At 38.8% G+C, this 13,185-nt stretch overlaps 1 protein-coding gene across 11 annotated transcripts in view; it reads left to right on the forward strand.

Moving 5' to 3' along the window:
* Positions 1-13,185, forward strand: part of AGAP1 (ArfGAP with GTPase domain, ankyrin repeat and PH domain 1) — a 335,965-nt gene that overhangs the window by 268,982 nt on the left and 53,798 nt on the right. For 6 of the 11 annotated variants that reach the window (XM_064719066.1, XM_064719067.1, XM_064719069.1 and 3 more), the window contains one exon: positions 8,135-8,212. The exons of the other annotated variants lie outside the window; for them this stretch is intronic. In XM_064719066.1, coding sequence (XP_064575136.1) covers positions 8,135-8,212 — 78 coding nt within the window. The remainder of the gene's footprint in view (positions 1-8,134; positions 8,213-13,185) is intronic. 11 annotated transcript variants of the gene reach the window in all.

The following is a 13,185-nucleotide window of genomic DNA, read 5'->3' on the forward strand; positions in this document are numbered from 1 at the left end:
AAAGGATTTTTTTTTGTGTGTGTGTGTGTGTGTGTGTAGAAAAGAGCCATAATTTTCTGCTTCAGATAATGAAAAACTGAGAAAAATGTTTCCAATTACCATTTCCTTTTTGTCAATTGGAATCTTGTATGTTTATAGTGCATTAGAAAGGCACTGAAATAATTTAGTGGCTACTTTACCTACTGCAGAAGTTTGGATGGAGAAATATTGCAAGGGGAGGGGGAGGAAAAAAAAGAACTAAAAACAATTTTTTAGAAATGTTTAATTAAAGTAACTTTTTTCCCCTGTCACCAGCAGAAGTATGAATGTGTTTTCATTTTTTTTCCCCCTTCATTTGAAATGTTCAAAGCTGAGGAGAAGGCAAACGTAATTAACTATTCATGTGATTTGAAGTATTGCTTTTAGAGTGTTTGCTGGGTTTGAAATAGAGCTTGGGAAAGGATTTCAGTGGCAGAGGAAAGAGTTGGGGTTTTTTGTACCACACAGTTTGAGTTGTATTTGGGGAAATTTCTGTAACTCAGCACTTTTATTAATTTACTTCCCATCAGCTTGTTTTTTCTGGGTGTTCTGGAGTCTAAAAAGGGCATAGTAAGAACTGTTGCCACATGAAATATCTTCTGTCTCCCCTTTTTTTTTTTTTTTTTTGTCTTTTGGGATGTGCATCCTGATAATCCCTCCTGCTCCAAACAGAAATGTTGGGAAACTTCAGAGTCCCCTTCAGGTGTTTAGAGATGGTTCATTGTGGAAATCTGGTTGAATAAATAGAAAAATAGTGAATTTTATAAGTATGAAAATATTTCAATAATATAATAATATTTAAAATTATACTTATATTTATGATAATATTTATAATAATATTTATGATAATATTTATAATTATATTTATAATAATATTTTAAAATAGGGGTTGGAACCAGATCTTTAGGGGTCTTTAAGGTCCCATCCAACCCAAACCATCTCATGAGTCTGTGTTTTCTATAAGATCCATGCACTTTGTGGCATTTTTTCATTTTAAAATGCGGTGTTGGACAGATCTTGAGGGGCAATATATCCAGTTCATTTTACTCAGACATTCATATTTATGTACAGATCTAGATTAGATAGGTCTGGGGTTTGTTTTGGTGGTTTTTTTAACCCTTTTTTGAGGAATTTTTGTCATTTCTGCGTTCACATAGGGTAAGACAATGTCCAGCCCCTTCACAGCCACAGAGACAGATTTGCATGCAAATTTGCATCTGAGAATTTGCAAATTTGCAAATGGGGATGATCTGAGGATGTCCTGAGCTGCCTCTCAGTGAGATCATTTCAATCCTCTGACCACACAGCGGGTCTGGTTGGACAAGAGGAGCGGAGACTCCCCAGCCTGCCCTGATGGAGCCACGGGTGGGGCAGGAAAACTCCGGGAAGAGCAGGCAGAGGGATGAAGTTCACCCCTAAATATTCAGCTTTGCCTCCATCCTCCTCTCAGAAATGCATGTTGCTGGCAGGTGTTACCTGGAGCAGCTGCCCTGTGCTGTGGGAGGAGGATTTCCCTCATTTGCCATTCCCCAGTGTGGAATTGCAGTGCTGGGGTGCCCGGGATGTTTTGTTCCTGGCACTGGGCACGGGGAGGATGCTGTGGGAAGCAGCTGACACTGCAGCCCCCTTCCCCCAGCCCGGGTGCAGAGATCCTATTATTTCTGATAATTGATGCTGAGGGCTGTGGCGTGCCTCATTTAATCAGCCCTGCTCAGCACACTCCAGGGATGTAATTCATGGAATTCCTCCTCCACCATGGCTGCCCAGGCTCGGACACAGCAGCCACAGCAGCTTTTCATCAGCTGGCTGAGGACTGTTTGTCCGATCTGTCACAGCCACGCCAGAGGTGACATTAGCACATCTGGAATGCAGCGCTGGAGTGAGGTGTCTGTGCATGTGAACACTGTGCCAGGAATAAAAGTGTGTGTCTGCTTATCAAAATGGGAAAAGAGCTGAATTGGAGCAGGTTGGAAAGGGTTAATGCAGGGTTTTGTTGACTGTATTATCCTGAGCATCCTTAGAGAACTTCCCAGATGTGTCCTCAGATCACATCTGGGTTTAAATTTAAACCCTTCCTACAAACCTCTCCTGCTTTTGGGAACAATGCCAGGGGATGGTGGTGGGAAGGGGGAATTGTGGGAATCCTTAAAATCAGAGGGTTTTAGGAAAGCTACACAAGGCAGGCCTCAGAGACAGCAGAAATGCCATTAGAGTTAAGCAGTAGCCATAAGATTTGTCAGCAGAAAGTTTTTATAAGAAGTGGAAAAGTAAGGACAAATAGAACAATGGTCTGGGTATTAATGCTTGGCTAGAATACCTCCCTAAGCTACAGAAAAGTTTATCTGCCAAGATATTAGGAAGTTCTAAGCTTAATAATGGAGCCCTGTGCATTGTATTTTAGTGCTTGCAAGCAGGTGTTGTATCCAAAATAAGCAATATTGTTTGACTGAAGGTATGTGTGCTTACAGTGGTTGGATAGAACTACTGTCAATATGCTTTTGCTTTCTGTGATGGGTCCAAAACTTTTAAAGTAAATTGTAACATGCAGTTCTTTGTCTGCTGGTGGGGCTGTGAGCTGCTGGCATCTTCCCATTGCCATAACCATGGAATGAGACTGGTGCTGGAAGATGAAGAGCTCAAGGCACATTCCTAGCAGTCCCATCCCATTTGTGGTTTGTACAGAGATCCCAGGCAGTGATATTGGAGCAGGTTGGAAAGGGTTAACGCAGGGTTTTGTTGGCTGTAGCATCATGAGCATCCTTAGAGAGCTTCCCAGGTAACAAACAGATGTGTCCTCAGATCACATGTAGATTTAAACCCTTGCCACAAACCCCTCCTGCTTTTGGGAGCAATGCCAGGGGATGGTGGTGGCACTAAACACATTTAGTGCAAACATGAGTAATCAAAACTGGGCAGGACAATCAGGTGCATTAGCAGAGGATAAACAGCAGCCCCATTACAGAAGGCAAACACAGAAATTCTGGCTGCTCACAGCTGTAAAGTTATGTCCTGAGGAAATGCAAAGAGAGGTGGTAATTGGGAGTGATTAAGTTTAATTGATTCCCAGTTCCTCTATATCTTACAAAAGGCTGTGCTGGACCTTGGTTTCCTCCTTCCTGTTCCAACACAGCTCCTCTCACCGCGATGTGCAGGTGTAAAAGCTTTTCTACACCAGTGGGGGTAGTTCAGCTCCCAGGGAGCGCTCAGGCACCAGCCAAGGGCTGGTCTGTGTCCCCACATGCTGCTGGGTGTCCTGCATGTGCTGCATGCACAGCTGCAGCTGCTGCCACCCCCCTGCTCAGGGACAGGGACAGTTCCTGCCCTGAAAGGTGCCCAGGGCAGTGCTGGAGTCAGCAGGCTGCAGGGTTCAGGACGGGGGTACGTGTGGCATTTGGGGCGTGCCTCAGTGGCCATGCAGGTGTTGGCTCCGGCTTGGTCTGCATGGGGCAGGCACAGCTCCCCTGCGTCCTCAATATCCAGGGCCAGTGCTGTTTGCACTTCAGGAAAAGTCAGATTAAATGCTGGGAGGTTGTTAACTTCGTTCCAGAGGTTTGAGGTTTGAGAAGGTTTGCCTGGTTGGTTTTTTTCCTGCAATCTTTAGTTAGAAACACTTCTTGGTAGCATTTTTGGAGGAAAACGCACTTCCAGAAATTACTTCAAAAATCAGTCTGCCTTAAAGACATTTTTAATTTTTAATTTGAGTTTTTCTGTTACATAATGAAGTATTTCTTACAGCATTTTATTGATAACCAGTGGGAGTTTCTTTGATGAAGTATATATATATATATATATATATATATATACACACGTATATATGCATATTTTAGATAGATAGATAGATAGATAGATAGATAGATAGATAGATAGATAGATGGATAGATATATCATATATTGGTTTCCAACCCCAATCATATGTATATATGAAATATATATATATTTCAGTCATATATATATATGAAATGTATATTTCAATTATGAAATATATCCAAATCTATATTGGATATAATATATATAGAAAATATATATTTTCTACATATATATAATATAGGAAATTATCTGGATAATAGATAGATAGATAGATATATATCTATAGAGATAGATAGCTATGTATAGTATGGTTTATATAGATATAGGGATAGATAGATATAATATTTTTAGATATATTTATATATAAAATATACTGGTTTCCAATCCCAATCATATATATATATATTATATGGAAAACAGATTTGCATAATAGACATAGATGTGTATATATATAGGTTATATGGATTATATAGATATAGGGATATAGATATAGCTATAGATATATGAGATAGATATATCATACATTGGTTTATAGACCAAATCATATATATATTAAATATATATATTTCAATCATATATATATAATAAATATATCCAAATCTATATTCAATATCATATATATAGAAAATGTATATTTTCTGTATATATGATATAAAAATGATTTGGATTATAAATAGATATATAGATATAGATATATATCTATAGAGATAGATAGCTATATATAATATGGATTATATAGATATAGGGTCAGATAGATATAATATTTTTTATATATTTATATGTAAAATATACTGGTTTCCAACCCCAATCCCAATCATAATTATATATATATAATATAGAAAATAGATTTGAATAATAGACATGGATATGTATATATATAGATTATATGGATTATGTAGATACAGGGATATAGACATAGCTATAGCTATATGAGATAGATAGATAGATAGATAGATAGATAGATAGATAGATAGATAGATAATATATGGGTTTCCAACACCAATCATATATATATATATGAAATACATATATTCCAATAATATATATATGAAAAATATCCAAGTCTATATTCTATATCATATGTTATAGAAAATACATATTTTCTATATATATGATATAGAAAATTATTTGGATAATAGATAGTTATATAGATATATAGCTATATGTAATATGGATTATATAGATATAGGGTTAGATAGATATAATATTTTTATATATATTTTTATATAAAATATACTGGTTTCCAACCCCAATAATATATATATGAAATATATATATTTCAATCATATTTATATGAAATATATCCATATCTATATTCTACATCATATATATAGAAAATATATATTTTCTATATATGTTTTAGAAAATTATTTGGATAATAGATAGATATCTAGATATATAGATAGATAGATAGATTATATAATATGGATTATATAGATATAGATAGATATAGATATAATATATATGTGTGTATATAGATATAATATATATATGTGTATATATATATATATATATATATATAAAATATACTGGTTCCCAACCCCAACCTCAATCATATATATTATATAAAAATAGATTTGGCTAATAGACATAGATATGTATATATATATAGATTATATGGATGATATAGAGATAGGTATAGATATAGATTAGAGAGAGATAGATAGATAGATAGATAGATAGATAGATAGATAGATAGATAGATAGATAGATAGATATAGATTATATAGATACAGGGATAGATGCAGATATAAATATAGATTAGAGATACTGATATAGATAGATATAGATATATAGGTATAGATATAGATTAGAAATAGATAGATATAAATATAGATTAGAGATACTGATATAGATAGATATAGATATATAGGTATAGATATAGATTAGAAATAGATAGATAGATAGATAGATAGATAGATAGATAGATAGATAGATAGATATAGATAAAATATAGATTATATAGATACAGAGATAGATGCAGATATAGATATAGATATAGATATAGATATAGATATAGATATAGATATAGATATAGATATAGATATAGATATAGATATGGATATCTCTGGAGCTGGCAGCAGAGCTTTTGCTGGGTTTCCTTTGGGGCCCAGGCAGTGAAGGCAGAGCAGACAAACTGAATATCCTGGGGGATGACTGAAAGACAAAGCAGGCAGCTGATGAGCTGCAGGGCCTGCTGCAGCCTGGCTGTGGCTAACAGCAGTGTGCCATTCCAGAGGCAGCAGGCTGGCATGGCTCTGCTCTCCTGGCACATCAATCACCCCGCAGAGCCTTTGCTTGGCAGTGTCCAAAGCATCACTGAATCCTTAAAGGCACCTGGAGGAAGCAGGCAGGAGCCCAGAGGATGCATGTGGATGTGTCAGCACCTCAGCATCTCGGTGGGAAAAGTCCATTTGTTGAAAGGGAAGGGAAAGGCCTGACACTTAACACATTAAAATGGATTATTTCATCAATAGGTTAATAGAAAAGCAGGCTGCAGGATCACTCCTGCACACAAAACGTGCCATTAAAGTGTGAAAAATGGGAAAGGCTCTGGGAAAGGGTCTCTGTGCACTGGAGACCATCTTCCCTTTCAGAGGGGTGCCAAACCTCGATTTTGCCTATTTATATGTAAATGCTTCAGAGGAAAAACAAGTTTTCTGCAGGGCAATTGTGCCTCTCTATTGCAGAGACTTCTTAAACAGGTCTTTAAATGAAAGGGTTTTTTCCACCTTGAAGGATGCACCCAATGGAAGCACTTTCAGATTTGGTGATGGCACTGAGAATGTGTCCTCCTCTTCAGCATGGAGCATTGAAACCTGCAGATTTATTCAAATCATACCTGGCTTAACAGTCAGGGGGTTCAGGCAGTGCTCTTCCAGCTTTATTTCTTTACCTCAAAATGGAGCTTTCTGTTAAAGCCTGGGATGACTTTTGTGTCCTGTTCCTTCTCCCTGTCAGCAGCTGTTTGGTCTGAGCTCCCTGGGGCACTACAGAAATTCCCCCATAAATATTGAAGGAAAATTTTTTTAAATTATTGTATCCTGAAACTGGCTGTGTTGTGGGGTGTGGATGACATCCTAAAGGGTGAGGGACATCTGTGGTGGGAGGGAGAAGGCTCTGAGGGCCCTTAGGAGAATTCTTGAGTCCAACCACCAGCTCAGCACCACCATACCCTGTCCCACATCCAAATGCCATTTACACACTTCCAGACAAGGCAATTCCAGCACTTCCCTGTTGTTCCAGTGGCTCTCAGGTGTCCTGGTGTTCTCAGATGTTCCATCTGGTTCCTGTGTGAGAAAACCCTGCCTAACTTCAAGGTTCTAAAGAGGGTGACAATATGCTGTCCCTAATGAGCCTGAGAGAAATCTGGTTTTGAGCCAGATTTTCTACTCATTGAGAAGCAGCAGCTCAGAGGATCTCAAAGTTTAGGTCAATTCTGATAAAACAAGGGTGCTGCTATTCTATGTAAAAAATAGGCTTTTTTCCCCCCTCCTTTCCAAATAAACACTTTGATTTTGCAGTGGGGGAGGTTTTTTAGAGCAGCCTAGGATAGTGGAAAGTATTCCTGCCCATGGCAGGGGGTGGAACAGGATGGGCTTTGAGGTCCCTTCCAACCCAAACCATTCTGGGATTTATTTTATGGTTCTGCTTGCTCTGAGCTCAGTGCTACAAAGGACATGTGCTGGGATGAGGGTTTAAGGTCATTACATCATCACCTCTGTTTCCAAAGGGGTGATGTAAAAAGGAGGTCCAAGGGTGAACTCCAGGCACCAAGTGATCCCCACAGGCTTTTGGAGGAAAAGGAGCTCTTGTCTGGCTGTGTTTTGTCATGAAGTAAATCACATTTTACAGTAGCTGTTTTGTCCAGTCCTGTATCTTCTGCACAAATACTTCCTGCCTTTTTTTTTCTTTTTTTTTGCCGTTTTTTTCTTTTTTCTTTTGACTTCTACTGGTCTGTTTTTGTCTATTCCAATAGCAGATCCATTTAATCTTGTCAAATCGTGTCATGTTGTGGTGAGTGAAAGAAGAATCACTCTGAATATGAGGTTTTCCACACTGGCCATGGATTGCAGGGGCTGAGTGGTCCTTGTGTGCATTTTCTGTGTGTAGCTCTTCACGTGTGAACAGGCTCGTGCTTGGATTTTACTTCACATGCTTTTTGATGTTTCTTTTCTTCCCTTTTTCATTGAAAAAAAAAACCAAAAAAATTTTTTTTCTTCCTTCCCCTTCTTTTTTTCTTTATTTTTATTCTCTTTTTTATTATTATTTTTTTTTTCTCTCTTCCCCTCCTGCTCTCTGGACGCAGCCAAACGCAAAGCTTGGAAACTAAACCGTGTTGGTAGCCTGCGAAATATTTACAGCAGCAGCAGCACCAACACCGAAGGTAACAACCCCACCTGTCCCAGCCAAACACCTCCTCTCTCCCCTTTTTTTAACCCACCTCTGCAGAATTTCACCCTCCCTGCCCCTCTCCCTGTGCCCCTGGAGATGAGATTTGCCCCAAGCATGCGTGTTTGTTTCCACCCCGTGTTTGCAGAGTCATTCCACTTGGTCTTTTCATCTTTCTGTTCGTGCCTTTTGTTTTGCCATTCATGTTCCTTTCAGCTTACTTAAATTTTGACCTTTCCCTCTAGTCGTGGAGTGGTGATGTTTAAATTACTTCAGGAACCCATTTTCTCCTTTTATTTATTTTTTTTTTAAGAGATACATATATATATATTTTCCCTTTCTCCATGTGGGCACTCAATGTAATATTTCCCAAGTTATTACGGTTTTTAAAAGTGTTAGTATCAGGTGTAATGATCTGTAGCCAAATACAATAGTGTGCCATGACATTTAAGTAACAATCTTAATTTGTTTTGTGCAAGCCTTCTCCATAATGCTCTTTGCAGCTCTAATCCAGAGGCGAGACAGTGCCGGGTCATTTGCATGTGCTACTCTTGCTTGTAAATTCTGGATATTGTTGTATTTCTAAAGGTCACCCAGTGCCAAAGTTCACAAATTGACTTACATTGCTGGTTTTTTTCCCCCACCCAAGGCACCAGTCATGCCTTCTGTATAATAGCACATGGAATTTTATGTATTTATTCCCCCCCCTCCCCTCTCCACCTTCAAACAACACAATTACAAACTTCCCTTTTTTTTTTAATATATATATATTTTTTTATTATTATTACAAATGTCAAAGGTCAGAACGACTCGCAAACCAAGCAAGGAGGAGGGGAGGGGGAGGAAAAAACCCCACCAGCAGCATCTCCAGCAGCATGGAAGAGGGATGGTGGAAGGAACAGGGAATGCAAAATAGGTCACAACTCAGTAATCTCGCTATAAGGGAGGGGGATTTTTTTTTTCTCTTCACTTAAGTGCGAACCAAATGGGTCAAGTAATCGCCAGCTCATGCCCTAACACTAATTGACTTATTTTGGAATGATTAGAACTGTAATATTTTTCTTAATGTCACTGTTTTCTGGGCTGTTGATTTTAGTGATTGCCAAGCGGTGGCATTAAATCTCTTGTAAATTTTAAATTGCATGCTATTTCTGTAAACAAGTCCCTCTGTTCACATCCTGATCATTAACCTTTGGTGATTTATATCACCAGCCTCTTTTTGCACAATTACAGCCCAGGCTGCTGCTGGGGGCCTGGCTCTCCCTGCCAAAGTGTGCACAGGAAACAAAAGTGGGGTTTTATTCCAGCTTGTTAAGGCAGCTCTTTTTTTTTTAAACTATAATTTTATTTCATTTCTCAGCCCAAGTGTAAAATTATTGCCTTTCAGAGCTGCTAAACTGGCTGGTTTGATCCTTTCATTGTCTTTTCAAATAAATATGAAAAGACAGAGAGTGGCTGTCAGATATTCATAAGTCTTGGGGTTGTCTTTTTTCCACAAAGACACTTTAATAATTTTCAATTTTCTATTTGCTTTTTATACCTCCCAGCCCTGTTTTTCCTCTGATCAGGTGTGTTTGTTGCTACAGGTTTAGTGCTTGAGAAGCTTGTGAGTTTTTATTTACCTGTTCTTAAACTGCAGCAGAGGAACAAATATCTGAAATTCCCTTGTGTTTTACAGATCAAGGTTTTGTAGGGCCTGTCTACTTTGAGGATATTTTATCTTACTGATCAAACTGAGTACTGAAGGCACCTTGGTATGGAAACACAGTCCTGCTGGCCATGGCCCAGAAAGTTTTGAGACACAACATCAAAATGAAATTGTAAAATTGGGCAAATGTATCATTTTTTGGATGTTTTATCCCCCCCCAAAAGCTGGAGGTTCAATGTTCTTAGCTGTGAGCTGGTACTGTGTGAGAGCTGGAATGGTGAGACATGCAAATGTGGAGTTAATGAGCATTGTAAGTATTAAAAACCACATGTTTGGATAATTATGCCTTCAAAAAAGAGAACGATGATGGGAAATGACAGTCCAGAATAACAAATCTGCTTTGCTCCTTGGCACACGCTTGCTCAGTGCCACTCACACCTATCCACACACCAAAAAACATTTCCCTCAGCTTCAGCCCTGGTGTGGAAAGCTCTCCAATCATTTTTAGCTCCCTGCTGGTGTTTTCAGGTGGGCAGAGCTCAGCTGGAGCTGGGGGAAGCTGCAGCCCAGGTGCTGCTCTGGGTAGCTGATGGTGATTTTTGTGCTACCTAAAGGCCAGACAGAATTAAGGGAATAAAAAGTAGTTTTATTTCTTGAAGGGCCTTCAGGAGCTACAGCCAAAAAATGGACAAAGGTTTTCATACTTCTATAAGTTTGGGCCATTTGCATATTGGGAGTTAATCTCTCAATTAGAGCTGCAGGTAATGAAATCATTTACCCCAAGTTTGTTTTCCCAGCTCACTTTTGTTTCCATCTCTCAGGGTGTCCTTGATTCCCAGGCCTGGAGAGGAATTTTGTCTGACCAAAATGGGAAAGCAGTAAAGAACACTTTATATGGAGTTTAGAGTTATACAGAGTTATATATTATAAAGAGTTGCAGGATTACAAATACAGGAAAAATAGAAAAGCTGAAATCCTAAGGCCTCAATAATCCCCTGCATGGGGGGACTCTGTGCTTGGGCTTCCCCATCAGAGGGGCTGCTCTCTCCTGGCTGTTTTACAGCAAAAATAAGGGATTGGGTGGGATTTCCCCCAGGTGTGGGATCCCAGCTGAAGGGCTCAGCCTTCTGAGGGTGTTACAGAGTCACTGAGGCTGGAAAAGCCCTCCCAGCCCATGAGCCCAGCTGTGCCTGATGCCCACCTTGTCCCCAGCCCGGAGCACTGAGTGCCACCTCCAGCTGTTCCTTGGACACCTCCAGGGATGGGCACTGCACTCCAATCCCTGAGCAGCCTTTCCATGCAGAAATTCCTGCTGATGTCCACCCTGAGCCTGCCCTGGCCATTCCCTCCCTTCCTGTCCCTGTTCCCTGGAGCACAGCCCAACCCCTGCCTTGCCCCAAAACTGCAGAGTTACCTCTTCCATCAGATCTCTCTCATTACAAGAAATCGCACTTTCATTCATGTTAGAGTTTGCCTGAACTCTCTAGCTGTCAGATTTTCGGTGCTTTTCCATAGGGAGCCAAATGAGAGAGTCCCACGTGCTCCCTGTTGCAGGCAGCCAGGCTTGAAGCAATCCTTTGCTTCTTTAGGGGGAAAAATAGGCAGTATTATATAAATAACAGTGAGTGTATAATATTATATACTAGTATACAGCATATAATAGTATATTATATAAATAGCAGTGAGTGTATAGTATTATATACTAGTATAGAGTATGTAATAGCATATTATATAAATAGCAGTGAGTATATTATATACTAATATACAGTATATAATAGTGTATTATATAAATAGCAGTGAGTATATAATATTATATACTAGTATACACTATATAATAGTATATTATATAAATAGCAGTGAGTACATAATATTATATACTAATATACAGTATATAATAGTATATTATATAAATAGCAATGAGTATATAATATTCATACAATATATAAATAGCAGTGAGTATACAATATTACATACTAGTATACAGTATATAATAGTATATTATATAAATAGCAGTGAGTATATAATATTTATATAGTATATAAATAACAGAGAGTATATAATATTTATATAGTATCTAAATAGCAGTGAGTATATAATAGTATATAATAGTATACAGTATATAATAGTGTATTCTATAAATAGCAGTGAGTATATAATATTTATATAGTATATAAATAGCAGTGAGTTCTAATTCAAACAAACCCCACTCTGGTTTTAAGGGTACCTTGCACCTGTTATCATGGGTGCATTATTATTATTATTAAAATGCAGAATAATTTCTGTATTATTTCTGTAGTATCATTAAAACACAGGATAGTTTCTCCTGCACCAACAGATTTCAGGCCAGGTTGGACAGGGCTTGGAGCATCCTGGGATAGTGGAAGATGTCCCATGACAGAGGGTGGAGCTGGATGAGCTTTATGGTCTCTTCCAGCTCAAACCATTCTGTTATTCTATGATTTTGCAGCACAGCAGGAAGGATAATCTCTAAGGAACTAAAAACCTGTACTCTGCATGGATAAAGATATTAAATCCTGATTTTCCCCCTCCTTACTGTTGCATGATTTTGGTTGGATTTGCTGGGCACTGAGGGAAAACTTTTTTGTTTGGGTACTCGTACTTGGCAGTCCCAGGCTACCTGTGGTTTTAAAGTCATGCTGTTGCTGCCATGCAGGAAGTTACATCTAAACTAGATTTTTTTTTTAGTTTTTTAGTTTTTTAGTTTTTCTGTCTAAGCTGAATTTTTAAAAATTTTTCAGCTTGGGTTGTCTTGGCACCCAAATAAAACATCAAGCCCAAGAGGCAGAGGGCTTCAGTGCCTTCAGCCTTTCCCCACCACTCAGAGAAATGTGATTTAAGTCAGAATAAAACTCTTCCAGTGGAACACAACCTTTACCAAGAGCTGTGGGCAAGCGACAGCAGAGCTGCCTTGTCCTGATGGGGTTGATTTTCAGAACTAATTAGATTTAGACACTGGGTTTGGAAAGGGGAGAGAAGTATTAGCATAGCCATGCCCAGTGGGACATGGCACAAATATTTCCTTAATTGAGGCTGCTAATAAACATACTTATCTGCCAAGTGAGGGGGGTGATTCTCACTGAGTGGCAAAGGTGACTGACCCAACACCCGTGGGACATAAATAACACAATTGTTGTAAACAAATTGTGCTTGTAAACAACTCCTGTTGCTTCCCAGGGCACCCCAGCAGCTCTTCCCTCTCCTCCTTTTGAAATGGTGAAGGGTTGTGGTGCTTGAGCAGAAGAGATTTTCAGGAGAGATGAAAAAGGAGCTGAAATAGGTCTGGGTGTTACTGGAGGCAG

Source organism: Zonotrichia leucophrys, chromosome 7 (genome assembly GCF_028769735.1).
Source record: "Zonotrichia leucophrys gambelii isolate GWCS_2022_RI chromosome 7, RI_Zleu_2.0, whole genome shotgun sequence".
Classification (NCBI taxonomy): Eukaryota; Metazoa; Chordata; class Aves; order Passeriformes; family Passerellidae; genus Zonotrichia; species Zonotrichia leucophrys.